The sequence below is a fragment of the Eumetopias jubatus genome, unplaced genomic scaffold (assembly GCF_037043125.1).
Source record: "Eumetopias jubatus isolate StellerSeaLion01/CBP00866 unplaced genomic scaffold, mEumJub1_p1.0 scaffold_5, whole genome shotgun sequence".
Taxonomy (NCBI): domain Eukaryota; kingdom Metazoa; phylum Chordata; class Mammalia; order Carnivora; family Otariidae; genus Eumetopias; species Eumetopias jubatus.
Window position 1 is genome coordinate 106,739,983 of NW_028274811.1, and position 24,358 is coordinate 106,764,340.

Below are 24,358 nucleotides of genomic sequence, written 5' to 3' on the forward strand. Positions count from 1 at the left end.
TTAAAAAAAAATAAAATAAAATAAAAAGATGCCTATCACACCGAAGGTGGGGATTTAAACACAGAGTTCTTTGGCAATAGATCTCCTAACTTTACAACATTCTGTGCTAAATGCACTCAAGTAGTATTTCTAGAGACAGGCTGGTCTTTGGATGTCATGGTAGAATAGTTAATTTAGTACGTGTCCTTTTCAATCTATTTTCTGAGCCACATGATACATACAGAAGCTACACATCCATATGGCTAAAGCCAGCATGCACTGGGACTTTCGTTCAATTCCCAGATGGAAGTTTTTGTAGCGATGAACATTTTCTCGTTAATTTATCTTCCAGGGTGATTGCTATCACACTAATCAATTTGTAGTGACTTTACAGGATTGCAACCTTCAATAATGAAATCTGATACAGTATTGAAGATTGTGCGGATTGCTTAACCAATCCCAATTCCTCTCAGATCAATGAAACACAAAAGCAGAATGAAGTATTACTTCGTTAGTTATCCTTGCTCAGAGGGGCTGAGTAATCTTGTTCAACTGGGCACTAATCTCTTTTTGATGGGAAAAAGAAATAAAGGCAGCTGTGATCTACAGGGAACTGATAGTGCAGATACTTCTTCTGAGAAGGGCCTCCCAGAGGTGGTCTATAAGCAATGGTCAGGTGCATCAGAAAAAAACCAATAAGCTAAAACTGCCCGATGGGAGAGGGGCAGCTGTTACATGTGAGGGGCACGTGAGCACCTGTGAGGTTATGACTCAGTCAATATGGCAAATATTGGTTGCCTGTCCAACAATCCTCCCCCACCCTCTTTGCGACCAGAACCCCAATTCTGTTGAGCTAGCAATTACCTCTGGACTTGAGGGAAGGGGAGCCCTATGGACTAAGTTACCAGGTTCTGATCTTGTTCTTCTGTCCTTTTGATCCAACATATCTGTTTTCACTTTTTGTGAAAATCCGAAGACACTAATTCTACCTTGGCTGCTATGCCTAGTGTGCTATTCTCTAGTCCCTTCTCAGTGCTCTGATGTCATCTAAAAGGGAAATATTCAAGGTCTATGCCCTGAGGCACTTCCGCTATCTCTCCCCAGGCAAGCCAAGACAGCCCAATTGCAGGCAAATTTCTTCTTTAAGTTGGATATTAAATAAATGGCTAAGAGATCTTGATAAAGCCATGTAGACAATGTGTTCTTAAAATTATTCAGATATGCAAACTGTATGATTCCATTTATGTAAAATTCTAAGAAATGCAAAGTAATGTGTAGGACACAAAGCACATGACAGAAAGCTGGTTGGGGACAGGGTGGAGGGACTAAAAAGGGGCATGGGAGAAACTCTTCAGGGTGATATGTTCATTATCTTGATTGTGGTGATGGTTTCATGTGCAAAAACATATCATAGTACACACTTTAAATAGGTATAATTTATTCTATGTCAATATGCCTCACAAAAGCTCTTAAACGGTTAAATATTTTTTAGACACAGAAAATTTACTGTTAATATATTATTTGGAGGAGAAAAGGTACAGAAGAATATGCAGAGTATGGTTTTATTTAAAAAACAGACTTGTGGGAAATGCCTAAGAAAGTACACTGACCTGTTAACAGTGCTTGGCCCTGCAGGATAGATTTAAGTGATACTTTATTTTTAATGATTTATTATTCAATTTCACAAGTATCTACTGAGCACATACTGTGTGCTAGATATAGTAGCAGCAGGGCTCGGGAATATACTAGGGAAAATCTGCACAATCCCCTGATCTGCCAATTTATATTCTTGAGCAAACAAGAATGTCAAATAATGACAGTTAAAAGCGGGGGAGAACCAGGGTGATGTTTTATATAAGGCTGTTGTACTAAATGAGGAAGGTCTTTCTAAAATGGCAACATTTAAACTGAGAACATGATGACCACAAGGAGCCCTCCAGGAAAAACATCTAGGAGAGAATTGTATAGGCCATCGTGAGGAGGTAGGAGTTTATTCCAGGTGCAATGGGAAGTTAACAGAACCCTCTATAAAGGGTGGAGAGACTTGACATTTCAAAAAGCCCACTTCGGCTATGATTTGGATGATGAGGCTACAAGAGAAAGGTATTGGAGAGGGAGGAGACTATAGCAGTGATGCAAGTGGGAGAGGGTGCTGGCTGGAGCCGGTGGGTGGCGTGTGATGGAGAAGGGGGGATGAGGGGGGGTGCCTGGGTGGCTCAGTCGTTGGGCATCTGCCTTCTGCTCAGGTCATGATCCCAGGTTTCTGGGATCGAGTCCCACATCGGACTCCCTGCTCTGCGGGAAGCCTGCTTCTCCCTCTCCCACTCCCCCTGCTTGTGTTCCCTCTCTCGCTGTGTCTCTCTCTGTCAAATAAATAAAATCTTAAAAAAAAAAGGGAATGAGGGGACGGATATGGGCGCCGTTTCGGTGAAAGCTCGTGGGACTTACTGGTGGATTTTACTGTACATGCATTTCTGTATGTGTTTTGTTTTTTTTCCTTCAGTGAGAAGATACTTATTTTGTTGTCAGAAATATTTAAGCTAAAAGGGCTTTATTTACTATTTATTTTTTGGAAGGAAAATACTTTTTTTTAGAGATTTTATTTATTTGACAGAAAGAGAGAGAGAGACAGCAAGAGAGGGAACACAAGCAGGGGGAGTGGGAGAGGGAGAAGCAGGCTTCCCACTGAGCAGGGAGATGGGGCTCAATCCCAGAGCCCTGGGATCATGACCTGAGCCAAAGGCAGATGCTTAACCGACTGAGCCACCCAGGCACCCTGAAGGAATCTTAAGAAGAATGAAAAACCGTGAATTCTGACACTTTATTTTCCTTAAATGGTGATGTGAAAGCACTGCATTTAACTCACTGATTTTTCAAGATTAAAACAAGCTTTTCTTAAAATTTATTTGAGAGAGAGCATGCAAGTGCATGAGTTAGGGAACAGGCAGAGGGAGAAGCAGACTCCCTAGCTTAGCAGGGAGCCCAACGCAGGGCTCAATCCCAGGACCCTGGGACCATGACCTGAGCGGAAGGCAGACACTTAACCGACTGAGCCACCCAGGTGCCCCTCTCAATTCCTTTAAAATTTTTTTTCCATTTTTTAAAATTTAAAAATGTGTATTTATCTACCCATTTATTTATTTCAATTTCCTTAAGGGCTCTACACCAAGGAAACTTCTCTTAGCTATTCTACCCATGACCTTAAAATCTACTCTTCATATGCAGTTTAGCCAGATCATCTATATATTTATAGAAATATCACTAATATAGGTTGGAAGCTTGGCAAACTACAACCTTCAGCCTATTTCTTTGGTGGCCCTCAAGATTAAGAACATTTTTTACATTTCTAAGGAGTTGTAGAAAAAGAAAACAAGTCTAAAATATTTGCTATTTGGCCCTTTACAAAAAAAAGGGAGGGGGCAACACCAGTAGAAGGAAATTATCAGTCCAAACTTGTGAGTTAAATAAGTTTAATACAGAATAGGAAGATGTAGTACACACACACACACACACACACACACACCACACACCACACACACACCACACACACACACACACACACACACAATGGAATATTATGCAGCCATAAAAAGAATGGGATCTCATGCCATTTGCGACAACGTGGATGGACTTAGAGGATATTATGTGAAGTGAACTAAGTCAGATGAGAAAGCCACATACCATACGATTTCACTCACAAGTGGAATGTGAAAAAACAAATGAATAAACAAACTAACAAAAAGCCAAATTGGACCTCTAAATATAGAGAACAAACTCTGTTTGCCTCAGGGGAGATGAGTTAGGGATGGGGAGGTGAGTGAAGGGGAGAGGGAGGTAAAGGCTTCTAGTTCTGGAATGAATAAATCACAGGAATAAAAGGCAGAGCAGAAGTAATACAGCCAATGATATTATCATATTATCGTAATGTTGCATGGTGACAAACAGTAGCTACACTTGTGGTGAGCATGGTATAATGTATCAACTTGTTTAATCACTATGTTGTACACCGGAAACTAATATAACACTGTGTCAACAATACTCAAAAAAATAAAGCTTAATACAGATAAGATTAATCTAAAGTACAACTAGTAACTCAAAAGATAATTTAACTAACCAACTTGCCAGGTTGGGAGAAATATAGATTGCAGCAATGCTTATAAGAGTGATTTCTTAAATGCTTGAAATTGACGGTCTCCATTCTGTTCAACAAAGAATCATCACTTGACTCTCCTTATTATAGTTTTATCCCATGATTCCTTCTAGGATATGATTTCTTCAAGACGATGGATATATTTACCATACTCTTGATACTTTCCTGCCTAACCCAGTGTGTGATGAGTTCCAGTTAAATTTTATAATCACTAATAGGGTGGCTGATTTGCTCTTTTTGATAATTTTAACATCATGGCTCCCTCCCTGTTACTAGGCACAGAAGGAAGTAAAGGTATTGGCAATTCAGCAGTTGCGCCCAGTTTAATATAATTCAGTAGTTTAGATAGCATTCAGAAAAAATTACCCACTGCATCGAGTTGCTGAATTTCATTAATTATGCTCATCAATGCACACTTATGCAAATAAAGCTTTGGGGACCTTTCACATTACTTTTTGCTTGCATGTTGACATGAACCAATCCCAGAAGAGCAAATGCATTAATAATGCTTTTCAACCAGCAAATCTCACCACTCGACCAACAAACAAAAGACTGAACAAAGCCAAAGAAACAACTGAAAAAAAAAAAAACACTCAAAACCAAAAATTAATTTTGATAATATTGGTTAATAAAAGCGAAATATCTAGAAATCACTTCTATCATGACAAAAACAAAGAATGAGGGTAGAAGGTTAGGTAGTGGACTCTGGTTAACAGAAAAGCTTTAGAACTGGATTTCCTGCGTTGAAGTTCTTGCTCTACTACTTAGTAAGTATGTGGCTCTGAACATAGCACTTCTCTAAGGCTCCATTCTTTAATCTGTAAAATTGAGGCAACAATAATTGCCAACCCTGGGGACCCATGTGTGGATTAAATTAGGTAATAATAACGCACACAAAGCAACAAAGTACATGGAACAGAGCACATACAGAGGAGTGATTATTTAAATACCATTTCAGTGCAGAGTTGTTGATAATTGAAGTGATTCTAACCAACCTTGGCTACACTGTCCAAATTCTTAATGAAAAACAAAATTCTAATTCTTTTGTTCTGTGCTTCCAAAGACAGCATTTAGAGCACTTGACAATTAAAAAAGATAGCAATACTTTCTTGGATTTGTATAGTACTCAAAGCACTTCCACATTTACTTTCTGGGCATATTTGCAGCATAGTCTAGAACAGTTCATTAACAGAGGTTATTACTCCCTTTGGCAGGAGTAAAGGCTCAGAGAGGTCATCATGGTTCCGTACAGTATCACAGCAGGGATTATGCTCAAGACTTCGGATTTGATCATATCTTACTACCTATATTACCATTCCCTCCCACGATGCTCTATACTCAGCTGATGGCTGATGATAAATTTCCCCAGATTTAGATTCCCAAGAAATCACCACTCCTTTTTCTCATGGCAGTACTTACTGGTCGGGACTGGATTTCTTTGGCGTAGAGAGGTTGCAAGAATTCTGAGTCTCCTTCTAGTTTTAGACCTTTGTCTGTGATTCTCAAATTCCCCATTCCATCCTGAAATAGAAGCACAAAGATAACACAGAAAATGCAATTAGCCAATATTTCAAAAAAACCTCAGGCTTTCAAAAATTGAAACAAAGTTACTGCCTTTTTTTTTTTTTTTTGAGATATGGAATGAGAGGGGGTCCGATAAAATACTGGGAGGTATTGTTCAATGCAATTATGCATATTACCCTCTTTGCTCACTTATTCTGAGAAAATTCTATTCCAAGCAACCTGTAATGCCCCCTAGTCATTCATTGGCACAGATGAAGAGGGCCCTTTTGCTAGGTATTGCAGAAAGAATGGAAGCAGGAAGTAAGTGGGAAAATGATAAAAGGATAATTCCCCAGGTTAAAGTACATGGTCCAGTTTCCAAAACTTTGTGCAAAAATTGCAAAGTGGCAGTCTCTTGGTCAAATCCAGTTTTTGGACACAGCGTGTTTTGCTCACAAAATATTCAAGAGGTCACATTAGTTGCTGACATTTTTACTGATATTCTATTCTGGAAATATTAAAATATATACAAAAATAGAAAGGATAAATAGCAAATACCTGTGTACTATCATTCGTCATCACCAATGATCCATTTATGGCTATTGTTATCTGCTATACCCACCACACCCACCTCATTTGGTGAAATATTTAAAACAGAATACACCATGAATTCCCATTAGACTTCCTTTTTTTAAAAGCCTTTATTTATTTCTTTGAGAGAGGGAGAGCACAGAGGGAAGTGAGAGGGAGAAGCAGACTCCCCACTGAGCAGAGAGCCCACTGCGGGGTTCAATCCCAGGACCCTGAGATTATGACCTGAGCCAAAGGCAGAGGCTTAACCAACTGAGCCACCCAGGTGCCCCATCCCATTAGACTTCAAATTGAGGACATGAATGTTTTCAATTAATCTCATGGATCTTACAGTGTTACTACCTTTCTTGCATACCAAAAATCTGTTTTCTCAACACCAAAATGATTACTCATTTGATTTAACCCACAATACACAGAGCCACTACTATTCTAACATTATGATGAAGAAAATTTAAAATTTGTCTTAAAAAAGCTTTAGACCTTCAACTCTATGGTCAACTAATCTTCGACAAAGCAGGAAAGAATGTCCAATGGAAAAAAGACAGTCTCTTCAACAAATGGTGTTGGGAAAATTGGACAGCCACATGCAGAAGAATGAAACTGGACCATTTCCTTACACCACACACAAAAATAGACTCCAAATGGTTGAAAGACCTAAATGTGAGACAGGAGTCCATCAAAATCCTAAAGGAGAACACAGGCAGCAACCTCTTCGACCTCAGCTGCAGCAACTTCTTCCTAGAAACATCGCCAAAGGCAAGGGAAGCAAGGGCAAAAATGAACTACTGGGATTTCATCAAGATAAAAAGCTTTTGCACAGCAAAGGAAACAGTCCACAAAACCAAAAGACAACCAACAGAATGGGAGAAAATATTTGCAAATGACATATCAGATAAAGGGCTAGTATCCAAAATCTATGAAGAACTTATTAAACTCAACATCCAAAGAACAAATAATCCAATCAAGAAATGGGCAGAAGACATGAACAGACATTTTTCCAAAGAAGACATCCAAATGGCCAACAGACACATGAAAAAGTGCTCAACATCACTTGGGATCAGGGAAATCCAAACCAAAACCTCAATGAGATACCACCTCACACCAGTCAGAATGGCTAAAATTAACAAGTCAGGAAACGACAGATGTTGGCGAGGATACGGAGAAAGGGGAACCCTCCTACACTGTTGGTGGGAATGAAAGTTGGTGCAGCCACTCTGGAAAACAGTATGGAGGTTCCTCAAAAAGTGGAAAATAGAGCTACCATCTGATCCAGCAATTGCATTACTGGGTATTTACCCCAAAGATACAAATATAGTGATCCGAAGGGGTACGTGCACCCCAATGTTTATAGCAGCAATGTCCACAATAGCCAAACTATGGAAAGAGCCAAGGTGTCCATCTACAGATGAATGGATAAAGAAGATCTGGTGTGTGTATACACACACACACACACACACACACACACACACACACACACACACACACACACTGGAATATTATGCAGCCATCAAAAGGAATGAAATCTTGCCATTTGCAACGACGTGGATGGAACTGGAGGGTGTTAACGCTGAGTGAAATAAGTCAATCAGAGAAAGACATGTATCCTATGACCTCGCTGATATGAGGAATTTTTAACCTCAGGAAACAAACTGAGGGTTGCTGGAGTGGTGGGGGGTGGGAGGGATGGGGTGGCTGGGTGATAGACATTGGGGAGGGTATGTGCTATGGTGAGCACTGTGAATTGTGTAAGACTGTTGAATCACAGACCTGTACCTCTGAAACAAATAATACATTATATATTAAAAAAAAAAGAAGATAATAGGAAGGAAAAAATGAAGGGGGGGAAATCGGAGGGAGAGATGAACCATGAGAGACTCTGGACTCTGAGAAACAAACTGAGGGTTCTAGAGGGGAGAGGGGTGGGGGGATGGGTTAGCCTGGTGATGGGTATTAAAGAGGGCACGTACTGAATGGAGCATTGGGTGATATACGCAAACAATGAATCATGGAACACTACATCAAAAACTAATGATGTAATGTATGGTGATTAACATAATAAAATAAAAAAATAAAAAAAAGCTTTAGAGTATATCCTTCTAGGCAGGTACAGGAAATGACTGGGTCTCAAAGCCACTTGAACTAATTCCATTCCGTATGGTTATGCCACCAACCTGCTGTCGAGTCAGGTTTAATTGTTTCATTCCTCCCCACCTCTCAATTTTTCACGACAGCCTTTTTAACATTTAATTTTGTTACAGTTTTGTGAACTATTTATAAGGCACCAAGGTCAAATCTACAAAACAAGGTACATTCAAAGAGGTCTAGCTTCTATCCCTGTCCCTCCACCATGTTTCCTCTTCTCCACGTAAGTGTGGGCATGTATCTGTATCAGTCAGGGTTCTCCAGGGAAATAGAAAAGGATGTGTGTGTGTGCGTGCGTGCGTGTGCATGTGTGTGTGTGCGTGCGTGCGTGTGTGTGTGTGTGTACACACACTCATTTTGAGGAACTGGCTTCAGCAACTGTGAAGGCTGGTAAGTTTCAAGATCTGCAGTTAGCAAGCTAGAAACCCATCTTAATAAAAAAAATCATACACACACACACAACTTTTACCAATTTATTCCTACATTTTCCCAAACACATTGTCAGATTAAAAAAAAAAAAAGCCCAACATACACATAAAGGCAAAATTCCTTAAAAGGTCATTGACCACTGGATGGAGAAAGAGTTGCAAAGTTGTTTTGCAGCGTGTCCTTATCCACACAGACGTGGTTCTGGTGTGCAATTGTATGCACTGCACACAATCTTATTTTGGTGTGATCTTGAAGAAATGGGTTTGAGGTATAGGCTTCAGGGTGAATCCCAAGAAGGAAAATGTTACTATAATTATGTTAAATGTCAAAATATCCTAAAGAGCTAACTTTAAAAGTACTTTAAATGTTTCTTTTCCATGCAGTAACTTTATTCATCATATTGTACACCTAAAACTAATGTAACACTATGTTAACTAACTGAAATTAAAATAAAAACTGTAAAAAAGATAAATAAAAATCTATCATCAAAAAAATAAAAATTGAAAAATTTGAATGAAAATTCCAGGTTTTCAGCTTCTTGTGAAACGGGAGGCCCTGGGAACTCTGAGCCTGCCTTCTTACGTGGCCACCACGGGCTGGAGGCAAAAGCTGCTCCCCTCGGTGACTCGATGAACCATATGCTCTTCAGTTCGCCAGTTCCCACCCAGCCTAACTCACGAAGTTACATTTCCGCAGACTCCTGAAGTCTCTCACTGGAATCTCCCATTTCTTCTCTCTGGCATTGCCATGTGCTCTGTACATCAATACATGCAGACAGACACCACACTGGGGGTACTGAGTGACCAAGTGGGAAATGGGCACTTTTCCCCATCACAGCACTTCAGCCTGTGCATGAGAACCAATTTTTCAGGTCAATATTGTCCTTTCAGAGATAGCATGCCATCTGTATTTTTCTATTTTTGGTCCTTGTGGGGACAGCTCTGCCAAAAGGGCCCCAGACGGGGCATTCAGATCCAGTGTGAGAAGCAGTGGGCTGGAGGGTATGTTCATATAAAACTAGCAGCAGGTAGACTCCACAACAAAAGGAAAAAAGAACAAGCAAATATCCACCCAACCCTTCCCCCCATGCCCACCCCCCCAAAGGATATGTCAATGATCTTGTTTTGGAATATTCCTGATGATTTGTGTTAGTTGGAGAAGCAGAACCTTTCATAGAGACACATCTTGACATATCTGGTTTGTTTGTGTGATATGTGCTTATAAAATAAATAAGAACTGCTAAAAATTCTTACATAAGATTATATTTGGGGTGGTTAGTAAGCCTATTTCAAATAAAATATATGACCCTCACCTCTTATAGTATACAGATCCACTATCCATAACATTTACTGATGGCTTACCAGGTGCTCATTACTATACTCTGTGCTTTTCATCTTAATTGTTACTGAAAACTACCATGTTACTTCTTGAATGTAATCATAACAAAATAATCCTATAAATGTGAAATTATTTGGCTATAGAGTTGTTTATCACCATGCCAGTTATGAGAAAAAAATTAAAATTTAAAAAACTACCTAAAAATTTCATGTTAAAATAACTGAATACGATATAATAGAACATGATGTGGTCCTGTAGAGGAATAAGAACATAGGCAGGGCTCCTGGGTGGCTCAGTTGGTTAAGCAACTGCCTTCAGCTCAGGTCATGAACCTGGAGTCCCGGGATCGAGTCCCGCGTCGGGCTCCCTGCTCGGCGGGGAGTCTGCTTCTCCCTCTGACCCTCTTCCCTCTCGTGCTCTCTGTCTCTCATTCTCTCTCTCTCAAATAAATAAATAAAATCTTTAAAAAAAAAAGAACATAGGCAAATGTGCATAATTCATTATTAATGAAATAATTAATAAAGAAATATATATGTATATTTTATGCCATTTTAAAAAACATGTTATTTATTTATTTACTTACTTACTTACTTATAGAGCATGAGCGAAGGGAGGGGCAGAGGGACAGGGAGGCAGAGAATCTCAAGCAGACTCCACACTGATATGGAATCCCCCAGTCCCAAGATCATGACCCCAGCCAAAATCAAGAGTCGGACGCCGAATAGACTGAGCCACCCAGGCACCTGTTTTTTATGCCATTTTTATATAACTATATGCAAATATTCATACACATGCATACATACATGCACATAAGAAAAATTCTGGGACAAATTTCATAGGGGGAATTCTGGAAAGAAATATACTTAAAAGTTAATATTGAAAATCTTTGCATGCCTAAGACATGAGTGCTTTTTATATTCTTTGTTTTGCTTGTCTGTACTTCATCATTTTCTGTAAGTAGCCATTGTAATTAAAAAACTTGTCATAAAATATAAGTTCCCACTGATTTATTTTAAAAAGCAACATTTGTCAAGAATCTCCGTCCTACACTAAATGCGATATACATATTGTCTCATGTCATCCTCTCAATGATCCTATGAGATAGTCTTTATGTTCCCTATTTCCCAAGTGAGAAAATTTATTGGTAAGTAACTTGCTCACAATTGCATAGCTAGTTAATGACAGGATCAGGAATCTGAACCCAAGTCTTTCCAATTCAGACTATATGCCCTTACTCATTATTTTAACCAAATGTAATGTATGTAAAAGCCATCTATGTAAGGTATCTGCTGGGCTTCATAGGGCCACTTTGATTTTTCACTTGCTTGGGGAGGGCACTCAGCAATGCTAGCGACGGCCCTCTCCAACCAGGAGAACAATGCCCTCTGTTCTTATGGTCAAACACCTCTATTCCACCTTTCTGGGGCCCAGGGGTTCTTTATTACAACCCAACCGCTTCCCATGCCACGGAACATAAGGAAAATGAATCCTCTGCTATTTCTGGAAAGCTTACTGTGTACGTAATTGTGTGCTGCAAGCCATGGGGAGTCAGAAAAAAAGAAGGCCCTCCCCATCCTGTCCTCTGAGACAGTTTATAACACAGCTGATGCACAGGCAGAGAATAGCAAAAGAGAAACCAGAAGGATCAACGTTTGAGAAACGTTCCTGTAATCCAACAGGCAATGGACTGCTTTACTTAAATACCTCTTTTGGTAGGGAACTCACCACAAACTTGCCAAATCTCTACCATTTCATTAAGTTATAGGTTCTTCCAGTGCTTGGGAACCATCACCTCATTTTTCCTCTCCCACTCCCCAAGTCTGCCCAGCGATATTGGTGGGAAAGGTCTATCCAATAATATGAATTTACGTTAGTGGCCTCTATTTCCTAAATATAATACAAAGCAGACTAGAGTGGCCAACCACGTACATTCCCACATTAGAGTCTCCTTTCTGGCTCTGGAACAATCAGACTGGATTAGATACACATCAAAACAACTTAAGAATCACCTTATTTAAAACCATTTCACCTTTAACTGCAGACATAAGAAGCTCTCAGTATTCTTAAGATAGGAGTTTTAGGTCAGTTTTAGAGCAAAATTTCCCTCCCAGTAAGATGCAAAAGAGACATTTAGAAGATTAACAGTCAATCCCAAAGTAATTAGGAGGAAAGAGACCTTCCCCCCCATGCCGCTTCCCTGTTCAAATGGCAAAACTTCAATATTCTTAAAGGCAAGCATAAAAATTCTAGCAGCCAGAAAGCTAGGCTTAAGGGAGCCACTCTGTCCAGTCAGCTGGTCCTAACGTCTATAAAGTACACTCAAAATGAAAGCAGGAGGTCAGGAGCCCACTGTCATGCCTGTGAGGGCAGGGTGTCAGGCCTCCTGCACACGGCAGCACACCAGCGCCGACCCACAAGCCTGTCCCATGGAGCTTTCACAAATAAATGAGGGAATCTCTGTATTTTCCCAGTCCAATTTAGAGTGGCCTCCCTGTAAGGTCTTTTGGGGGAGGGAGGGCTGGGGTGGGGTATGGGAGCAGAGGTGTATCGAATTTGGAGAATCTCCCTTTGGGCTAGTTCAAGGATGGTGGCATTTGCCCTTTATTTTTTATCTGGTCCACACTGTCTGGCTGGTTGTTTTGAATGGACAGTTTTTGACAAAATGAGTACAGAATAAAGAAAGAGGTTTCAGAGTGGCAGGCCAATGGACTGAAATATTAATTTGTTTCTTTCTTCCTATCTCTCACGCTGGCCCCTGGCCCCTTTTCATCACCATTTCAAATAGGTTCCTAGGCTTTGTAATTACGAGGCTTAGAGATTTTGAGAGCAAAGCAGAGGCAGCCTGAAAGCAGTGGGGTTTCTTTTGTAAAAGGTGACTCTAACTGAATGGAGAGTGCCAGTGAGTTAGGAAGGGAGGCAAGAAGGAGAGGAGAGGTTTTCCAACTGGGGGATGGACAAGAGATGTGTGAATCCCGTGAATTCCAGAGACCACTGTCCTGCCAGGGCCCCCAGGAAGGGATTAGGACTTCAGAGGGAAATGGCTGAGGGGCTCCACCTTCCCCAAAGTCTCCCCTCCACAGGAATGGCAGAGAGGTCCCTTTCCCAGACCTAAATGGACCACGTGCTTGGGACCACAGTTCTCTTGGCTACTGCCAATGAAAGACAGTGACTGGCTTTCCACATAAAGTATCATGTCATCTGCGAAATGAGAGAGTTTGACTTCTTCTCTGGCAATTTGAATACCTTTTATTTCTTTTTGTTGTCTGATTGCTGTTGCTAGGACTTCTAGTGCTATGTTGAACAATAGTGGCAAGAGTGGGCATCCTTGACGTGCTCCTGATCTTAAGGGAAAGGTTCTCAGCTTTTCCCCATTGAGGATGATATTTGCTGCGGGTTTTTCATAGATGGATTTTATGAACTTGAGGAATGTTCCCTCTATCCCTATACTCTGAAGAGTTTTAATCAGGAAAGGATGCTGTATTTTGTCAAATGCTTTTTCTGCACCAATTGAGAGGACTGTATGGTTCTTCTCCCTCCTCTTATTAATATGTTCTATCACATTGATTGATCTGCAAATGTTGAACCACCCTTGCATCCCGGGGATAAATCCTACTTGGTCATGGTGGATGATCCTTTTAATGTACTGTTGGATCCTATTAGCTAGATTTTGTTAAGGATTTTGGAAGAGGCAACCCACAGAATGGGAGAAGATATTTGCAAATGACACTACAGATAAAGGGCTGGTATCCAAGATCTATAAAGAACTTCTCAAACTCAATACCCAAAAAACAAATAATCAAGTCAAAAAATGGGCAGAAGACATGAAACACACTTCTCTGAAGAAGACATACAAGTGGCTAACAGACACATGAAAAAATGTTCACCATCATTAGCGATCAGGGAAATTCAAATCCAAACCACATTGAGATACCACCTTTTACCAGTTAGAATGGCAAAAATGGACAGGGAAAGAAACAACAAATGTTGGAGAGGTTGTGGAGAAAGGGGAACCCTCTAACACTGTTAGTGGGAATGCAAGGTGGTACAGCCACTTTGGAAAACAGTATGGAGGTTCCTCAAAAATTAAAAATAGAGCTACCCTATGACCCAGCAATTGCACTACTGGGTATTTACCCCAAAGACACAGATGTCGTGAAAAGAAGGGCCATATGCACCCCCATGTTCACAGCAGCAATGTCCAAAATAGCCAAACTGTGAAAGAGTCGAGATGCCCTTCAACAGATGAATGGATAAAGAAGATGTGGTCCATATGTAAGAATATTACTCAGCCATCAGAAGGGATCAACTTTTACATCAACGTGGATGGGACTGGAGGAGATGATGCTAAGTGAAATAAGTCAAGCAGAGAAAGTCAATGATCATATTGTTTCACTTATTTGTGGAACATGAGGAATAGCAGGGAGGACATTAGGAGAAGGAGGGAAAAATGAAGGGGGGGAAATAAGAGGGAGAGATGAACCATGAGAGATGATGGACTCTGAGAAACAAACTGAGGGTTTTAGAGGGGAGGGGGTTGGGGGGATGGGTTAGCCTGGTGATGGGTATTAAGGAGGGCACGTACTGCATGGAGCGCTGGGTGTTATACGAAAATAATGGATCGTGGATCACCACATCAAAAACTAATGATGTACTGTATGGTGACTAACATAACATAATAAAATAAAAAAAAAAAAAAGAAAGACAGTGACCAGCACCCCCAGAACCCTTCCCACTGGTGCTGGCAAAACACTGGGATGTCCAAAAAAAATCCTGAGATGTAAAATGCCCTGTTGGCCTTTGTTGGGGGTGGTGGAACTGGGAATTAGTAGTATGCTGATTTAAAGAAAATATTATTTCTTGCTCCTCTGACTTTGCTTGGCATTAGCATCAAACAGGTTTTTAATCCCTTCAGCCTATTTCCAAGCTGGACGTAATGCCAAGTCCTATTTTAGGACGCAAGTTGCGAGCCTGTCTCTTGATGGGGAGTTTTAATGGCAGGCATTATTTAGTTTTGTTTTGTTTTTAAGATTTTATTTATTTATTTGACACAGAGACACACACAGAGAGAGGGAACGCAAGCAGGGGGAGTGGGAGAGGGAGAAGCAGGCTCTCCACTGAGCAGGGAGCCCGATGCGGGGCTAGATTCCAGGATTCTGGGATCATGACCTGAGCCGAAGGCAGATGCTTAACCGACTGAGCCACCCAGGCGCCCCTGGCAGGCATTATTTAGTTTTGATCAAAGAGTGAACCAATTTTATCTGCGGAGATTGCTTTAGAATGTAAGCTTCATGAGGGGTGGGACTTTGCTCACTGTAGTCTCAATTCTTAAAACACTGCTTGGCCCACAGTATGTACTCAGCAAGTATTTGTTAAAGGAACGAATTTCTTCATTCTAAATGCTGTGTTTTGAAGGGTACTGAGGGGATTATAAAATGTTAGAACCTAGGCTTATCCCTTGAGCAGATCACAATGTATCAGAACATGCATTCGCATGTTGGGTAGTACAGTCCCCAGTGGGTGACAATTGGTGACTGGGGAGGAGTTGGGTAAAACCTTACTCTTTTATGTATAAAGCAAAAATACTGCCTAGGTATAGAGGGTGTACACAGTTTATCTGTAGTATTAAACTTTCATGAGGGGGTGAGCAATTAGGAAAAAAACTTGTCTAAAAATGCTCTTGGGGGAAGGGAGGCAATAAAAAAAGAGGTTGAGAAACACTGCATCAGAGTGTCAGAGATTTTGAGACTGCTCTAGCTTTTTTCCCTTTAATCTAAAAATGGTCACTTCTGCCAGTCACGTATTGAACCATCTTCTCTGGAGCTCCTCAGCCTGTAAAATATGACAGAACAGAGCAGCATAGGTAAAGAGCAAACTCCTTAATGCAATATTTAACACCATCTTCATCTGACACCTGCAGATTTCTCCAGACTTGTGTTTCTCACTCCGGCACAAAACATGCTAGTGATTTCTCCAAACTCTTCCCCTTACCACATCTTTGCAAATGTCCTTCCCTTGGCCGGTCACGCTTTTTCTAACCTTTCTGTGCTTCTGTCCAGTCCTTTGGGTGTGGTTAGATATCTTTTCTGGGTCTGGGGCACCTGAGGTCTTCTTATACCCTGTGTGCATCTCTAGTAGAGCATTTATCACATGTACAACAGTGATTCACTTACATTTGTGTCCTTCCTTGCTAGACTTCAAATTCTTTGAGATGAGGAATAGTGTGTCACTCATGATTCAATCCTCATAGCCCAGTATACTGTATCTTTTTTTTTTCTTTTTTTAGGGTCGGGGGAAAGGGGCAGAGGGAGAGGGAGAGCGAGAATCTCAAGCAGGCATGCCCAGTGCACAGAGCCCAATGTGGGGCTCCATCTCACGACCCGGAGATCATGACCTGAGCTGAAATTAAGAGTTGGATGCTTAACCGACTGAGCCACCCAAGCGCCCCACAATGTATCTAAATACGTGACTGCAAGAGCCAAAAAGAAATAGGCTAAACTAGAGATGTTTCAGAAAGCATGCCTTCATACAAATATAAAACAATAATATCACAGCTACTGTTTTCGTATGCATTAGACAAAGCACTTTACTGACATCATGTCCATCAATCTGCACTGTTAGCCCGTTTCTCAGTTGAGAAAATTATTGCTCCAACATCCTGACACATAAGCTCCTAAACAAAAGTCCTTCACCACCATTCTCCCTGCGGCACTGCTAAGCTCTAAGTGTGTACCCAGCCCTGTGCTAAATGCCAAACGAGGAGACATGAAGACAGAGTCTCCCTTCTAGGAGCTCCTAGGCTAATGGGGGGAAAAAAAACATGATGGCAAGGATGTGGCTAACAGAAGCTCTCACACCTCACTAGTGGGAACACAGCGCAGGGCAGAACTTTACAAGAAGGTTTGACTGTTAAAAGTTAAACCTAGAGTTACCATATGACCCAGAAATCCCACTCTTAGCTATTTGCCGAAGATAAATAAAAACACATGGTCACCCAAAGACTTGCATGTAAATGTTCACTGGAGTAAAATTCACAATAACCAAAGAGTGGAAATAAATCAAATGTCTATTAGCTGATGAGCAGATATAATAGTCTCTATCTGTGCAATGGAGTACTATTCAGCAATATAAAGGATTAAATCCTGGCACATGCTACAACTTGGATAAACCTCAAAAACATGATGCTAAGTAAAAGCAGCCAGACACAAAAGACCACACACAGTATGACTGTGTTTCTATGTAACGTCTGGTGAGGCAAACTGATGCAGAATGTAGATGAACAGTTGTCCGGGACCAGCAGTGAAGAGGGACTAGAAATAGCCTCAGTGAATCTATTGAGGTGACAGAAACGCTCCAAAATTGGATTGTGTTCATAGCTGCATAACTCAGTAAATTTACTAAAAATCACTGAAATGTATATTTAAAAGAGTTAATCTTATAGTATGTAAATTTGACCAGGTTGTTTAAAAAATAAAGGAGTAACAGACATATAATAATGTTCATGGAAATGAGGAATCTAGTTCTGGAGACACATGGTATTACATGCTTTGGAATTCCCCAAATCGGCAGAGAAGCAGTTTAGAGATATACGCTAGGAGAAAGAGAGAGCAGGTTAGAGAGAGTGTCGGTAAGAGACAACCCTATTATTTGTCTACATCTGGTATGGAGTTACTAAAGATACAGGTTGGCAAGTGTTGGTCATCAAGGACTAAGCACAGGGAAGGAGGAGAAGCCCAAAGGAAGACAGAGCTGAATTAAACCCAGAACCTGTTTCTGTGGTCAAGGCAATTACATTGTAGGCTAGGCTATGGTGGTTGCTAGTGATCTTTGTTATCAGGGAGCATTAAAAATGGGACCATTACCAGTGCTGAATGATTAACACAGCAGCAAGAGAGAAGACCAGATGACCTCTCGGTGTCTAGGTCACAGCTTCTGATCGTTTGGGTCAGATGCTATACGATCTCAACTTCATCCATATTCCTTCTTACTTACTTACTTACTTACTTACTTATTTATTTGACAGAGAGAGACACAGTGAGAGAGGGAACACAAGCAGGGGGAGTGGGAGAGGGAGAAGCAGGCTTCCCGCCGAGCTGGGAGCCCGATGCGGGGCTCGATCTCAGGACCCTGAGATCATGACCCGAGCCGAAGGCAGACGCTTAGCTGACTGAGCCACCCATATCCTTTTCTTCTACCATTGATACCAATTTATCGAATAGTTTTTTCTTTCTCCTCCTTATTGCTGCCAAGTTACCATAAAACTAGAAGTTCATGGATGGATTGTTTCCAACACTGTATATGTGTGTGCGCGTGTGTGCGCATGTGTGAGAGAAAGGGAGGAGGGAGAGGGGGAGAAAGAGAGAGGGGGAAGGAGACAGGAGGGGCGAGGGACAGGGAGGGAGGGGGGAGAGAGGGGAGGAGGGAGAGAGAGACAGAAATGGAGAGACAGAGAGAAGGAGGAGGAACAGGAGGAGGGAAGAACAGAGAGAAGAGACAGGGAGAGAGAAGGGGGATATAAGACATACGTAGTTGTCAAATTGCTTTGGTGCCTCAGTGGGTAAGAGGCACCCACATTTTATAACATCCCATAAAGTTTCTTTTAATGATTTATAGATCCAAGGCCATGGTACTTCCTGGTTGCCAGCAGTAATGTATAGATGGACATTCTTTGCTGTATACTTTTCTTGGGGGTTCAGGAGCCAAAGGGGGTGTTCCTCCCACACACATACACATAGAGAATAAGGCTAATTCTCTTTATTTTCAAATTGCTTTATTCCTACTTGTCCTTTAGGGCATAGCTACCAGTTTCTTTGGGAAACTTTCTTTGATTCTTTTCAATTCTTTATAAAGAAGCTTTCCTCAGTGACTGGAACACACAAACACAGACAGACACACAGGGCATTTCATTATAGGGCTAAGAGTATGAGTTCTGCAATCAGAGCGCAGGGGTTAATTGCTATTCTACCACTTAACTTAGTGGCCTTCCTACTTCTCACTCTTCCTTACATAGCCAAGATAATGAGATCTTCTAAATTGAGGATTAAATCAGAGAGACCAGGTGTATCAGTCAGGAGAGGTTACGTTGTACCATGATGAAGACAACAAAATTCTCAGTGGCTTCAAACAACAAAGATTCATTTCTCACCCAAGCTGTAAGTCCATGGCGGCATAATAGTCAAGTCAAGCTAGGGACATCAGATGATCGAGCAGCCACGATTTTAAAATTGTGCTGCTGTCTTTGGGCACATGCAGGATTGTATTTCCCCGCCCACTTATGATGGTCCGAGCCGTGAGATTTGTTGTAGCTTGTGAAATGTGAGCATAAGAACAGCCAGGGCATGCTTGACAATGCTCTTCTCTCTCTCTCTCTTTCTCTCTCTCTCGATTGAAAGCTTCTAGCAGGTAAGGGCAGTATTTTAGCTGTTTTTTTTATCCTAGTCACCTGCTGTAACCCGTGCACAGAGCAGATAGACAGTAAATTTTGACTGACTGGATGAAAAGTATTTTGTCAGCCACAAGAACTGTGACTAGAGCCCCCAAAGGAAGTCAGGTCTGGCTAAAAAGTCAACGAGCCCTAGCTGGGGTACCTGCTACCCAGACCGGTACCGTGCTTGCTGGCCACCTGGAAAAACAGCTAGATCACCATGGGGATTGTTGTATACCTTTAGATATTGGTTAAAGAGTATCCTTCAAGAATGTGTGCAAGGAAATGTAAGCACATCTCATGGAATCATAAGGTTGGAGCACTTGGGCGCTGGCCTTGATCCTTCTGCTAGCTTTAAGGCAAACTCAGATAAGCCTAGCCAGTGTGAACCGGTTTCCTCCTACCTCATGATGGTTAGATGGACAGCACAAACATTACAATCTCCTCCACTTAAAAAAGTCCTGTGTTATGATGCACAGGAAATGGGCCGTTCTCTGGACAGCAACACATCACAGCTGTCACCAGGAAGTGGTGCCCACGACCCCGAGGAGCCACCACGAGGGCATCTTGTGTGACTCGAAGTTCTGCCAAGGGAACATTTGCGAAACCTCTTACAAATTCCTCCAAACACACACCCAGATTTGGGGAGGATTTAGTCACGAAATCTACAGCCGGCACATTGTTCTGAAACAGAAACTTGTAAGCAACCTTTAAAAAGAGACCTCGGCGGAGAATTTATCGATTGTTTGAAGGGAAGAAAATGAGAGATGGATCATAAAGTACAAGTTGCTCCAGCCCCTGTCCCAGGAGACATATGTGAGCTTATGAATCCCGAGCTATTGTTGGTAAAGGAGGGGGACTCATTTATCTCAAGCAGACGCATACAAAGAAATAAGTGAAATAGGATGAGGCCAATGCCAAGTGTTCCGACGAAATTCCCGCTGCGGCAACCCCTGCAGCTCACTGAGCACTTCCCACCAGCAAAGCCCGATTAAGACGCTGGCCTGAGTGATATTAAAAATGCACACTGCGAAAATCCCTCCCAAAATAGATTCTTACACCAGGGCATCCACCACGAGGGAGCTACCTGTCCTGGCTTCTCTCTGTTTCATTAGGAAAAGTTGTCAGCTGTCCACGACAGTGTCTTTTATGAGACTCCAAGTTACAGCTTCAAAGGACCCAGGGCCTTTTTGATACTTGTGAGAAAGGTTCTGAGAAGTTCAGAAAAAAGCAGGCTAGTGCGTACGCTCCCAGCACTAGAGCTGTCTTACCTATTAATTTGGCCCCTCAGTTCATGTTTTGATGTCCAAATTGGCCTTCTGAAGGATGGCACTGCATACACCCTGCATTGTTCAGATGGGTGACCAATTTCCACAATTACCCTTCGGCCTTAAACTGACGAGAAAAAGCAGGCATCTGGAGGTGATGCCTGTTGCTGCTTCCCTCACGTGCTGTACCCCTGAGGCCTGATATTCTTCCCACATTTCACACATGTATTCTCAAAAGAGTGGCACAACTCAACACAGTACAGGCAATCACTGAAGCCTGGGAAATCCCGTCTGCTCAGAGAACAAGGGCATGCACTGGTCTCTCTTTCCCGGAGCATTACCCGGCCAGAGCCATGAAGTACTGGGAAGAAGGAGGCAGGGCAAGAAGTGGGGGGTGGGGGGTGAGGAGGGAAGGTAGGGTGGAGTTTAGACAGAAGGTTCCAGAAGTTGTCTCTGAGGGGGAACCCAGATAAAGTAAGGGAGCCAGTCATGGGAAGATCCAAGGCAAGGGGAACCAGTGGGGCCCATTTGGGAATACAGAGAAGGCTAATGTGACTGTAGTAGTGTCACATTTACCTCTCCAGAAGACAGAGAACAGTAGGAGATGAATTCAGACAGGTGGGGAGGGACCAGATCAACAGAGCTTCTTGGAGAAGATGCTATTAGAGAGTCCGATTTTTCTTTTATATCCGGTCTACGCCAATGGGATGCATTAAGGAAAGGAATGAAGGGAAGCGATTTACACTTTAATTTAGATACATTCCAATAAGACTTTCATGAAAGGACTGAACCCAACTTTGATAAATTCACTACCTCAGAATTAATTCCCCAAATAATTTTCTAATAAAGGACTTGCTGATAATAGATTCTGTGATTTTCCTCAACTGAAATGTTTTGGAATTCACTCTCTGCTTCCTTTGTTGTCTAAATTCCAAGAGCACAATAAACATGACCATGGGTTTTGGGATCCAAAAGACCTATTTTGGGGTTCAGATCCCATCACTTACTAGTCATCTGACCTTCCTTGAGCCTTTTACATCTGTGAAATGGGGATCAGGGTATCCCTTTTGAGGACCGAGTGCATGTGTGTGCATTTGATCTGCTCAGCACCATGCCTGGTACACTGTAAATACTCAACAGCACCCTGTGCTGAACCATCCACCAGCCCATCCCTCACCTCCCGCATCCACCTCCTCCCTCCTTTCCTGACTACCTTCTCTGATCTATGGCAGTCACACTCTGCCACACACAATGTAGCACTCCGTTGATTCGATATGCTCTGAGAGTCTTGTGTAAGAAGAAGGGGAAAGAGGGTCAATGGTGGAGCTGCGAATGTCAAGTGGATGGAGAACGAGGGAGGTAAGGGGCAAGATGAAGCAGCAAAAGGTTTGCCACTGAATTTGAAGAAAGGGAAGGGATTAGCATTCAGCCTGTGTCTTCCGGCTAGCAGGGAGGAGAGGGAAGAAGAAGGGGCGTTCTTGGGCTTGCCGGAATTGAAACTGCCTCCCTCTCTGGACGAAACAGTACTTGAATAATTTTAACTGCAAACAGTCAAGTCATCAAAAAACAAGAGACTGAAATTGCTTAAAGGGATTCCATTTGCCTCTTACTCCCTTTGAATCACCATGCTGGATATTACCCACATCCCTCCAACCACTTCTGAAGAAGGGAATCTTTAAAGTCTGAATAGCTTCAGAGACTAAGAACGAGGATAATTCTCTGGGCAAGAAGAGTGGATAGCAGAGATTAAAAATCCATAGCAAACGGAATCACAACCATTCTTTAAACCTTGTTTAGGAGAGTAGTTGTGACAGTGAATTTTATATGTCAGTTTGATTGGGCTGTGGGGGGTGACCAGCTGTTTAGTCAATCATTATTCTGGGTGTGTTGTGACAGGGCTTCCGGATGCAATCAACATTTGAATTGGGAGACCAAGTAAAGCAGAGTGTTCTCCTTCACATGGATAGGTCTCATCCAATCAGTTGAGGCCTGAATAGAACAAAAAGGCTCACCCTTTCTCAAGGAAGGGGGAATTTTTTCAAATTCGAACTGAAACATTGGCTCTTCCTGGGTCTCCAGTCCGCTGGCCTTTAGACTAGAACTGAAACATCAGCTTTCCTGGTTCTCAAGCCTTAGGACTCAGATGGGAACCAAATCATTGACTCTCTTGGGTCTACAGCTTGCTGACTGCAACTCTTAGGACTGATCAGTCTCCATTATTGTGTGAGCCAATTCCTTATAATAAATCTCCTATATACACACACAAACACGGACATGTGCACACACAGCCTATCGTTTCTGTTTCTCTGGAGAACACTGACTAATACAGAAGTAGAGAAGTTTATCCCTAAATTCAGATTACTGAACTGTCACAACAAAGCAAGTGAGCATGACTTGGAATTAAAAGAAACCTTCAAAAAGAATTCATCCATGTTATGTAATCTCCACCTGCACGACTCATCTCTTAAAGATGTGAGCCTCTCTCTCAGAGAGAACATAAGACTTTCTTAGCCCTTGCTTGGGAACAATAGCCACCACTGTCCTTTCTGCTTCCCATGAGAGGGAAACCCAATTATGTGACAGTATCAGGAGTTCGCAAGCACCAACTTAGAACTGTTGCACGGATCTCCCCCAGAACTGGATGCCAGGCTCCAGATGACTATGTAGTCAGGTGAGAATGAGCTATGTCACAACTACAAAGAGCTTAGGGTAATCTTGACCTTAATGGCAATGGGGCTACCACAGGTTGCTAAGAAACTAACACTTAATATAATGTAAACTTACTGGGCATTGTTTGGTCTGAGTTTATATTTATGGCAGTCGTCTAGAAGTTGGAAGCAGGGTGCTTCTTCTTGATGGTGTGGATTCCACACGCTTATATAAGCAACTTGAGAGATTTGCCTGTAGTTATTAATGGCTCTCTGTATGCTTTGATTATAAGGAAGCCATAGTAAGATTCACTTTTTCCTGCATTCTCTTTAACCCAAGTGTGTCTGAAAGGTTAGCAAGAAAACTCCCTCTCTCGTATTCAAAATACAGGAAGAAAGAGATGCATAAGATGAGTAGAAAGAAAACAGCATCCCTCAGGCAGGTCACACTTAAAAGGTACAATGGAGGAGATCTAAAGTTAACTGGAAAACGTTCATTTGAGGTACATTTCTGGTTTTCGGGAACCTCAGATACAAGCAATATGGTAAGGACTTCTTATACTTTTAAAACTCTTTATATTAAACAAACAAACAAAAAAAAAAAAAACTTGTTCCCAAAGGTTATGTGGCAGATATTCCTCATTTACTTTACTAGCATTTTCAATTTTGGCTCAAATCCTATTATTCAATAGATATGAATTGGCCAGTGGGAACATTTCCAGCTATAATATTTCAGAATTAAAATCTAATTTAACCAAGATGACCCTGGAAATTACCAAGCTCAGGTAAAAGGAAACCTTTTAACATAAACGGCCATGCGTTATTCATTCCATCCAGAGGGTGCTGGGAAAACTCTCCAATCATTTTTATTTTATTTTTTTATCATCTA

The 24,358-nt window shown here is 41.7% G+C and overlaps 1 protein-coding gene across 1 annotated transcript in view; it reads right to left on the minus strand.

Moving 5' to 3' along the window:
- Positions 1–24,358, minus strand: part of SGCD (sarcoglycan delta) — a 360,172-nt gene that overhangs the window by 206,752 nt on the left and 129,062 nt on the right. Inside the window, exon 2 of the mRNA XM_028106674.2 lies at positions 5,549–5,650. Within this exon, the coding sequence (XP_027962475.1) occupies positions 5,549–5,650 (102 nt within the window). The remainder of the gene's footprint in view (positions 1–5,548; positions 5,651–24,358) is intronic.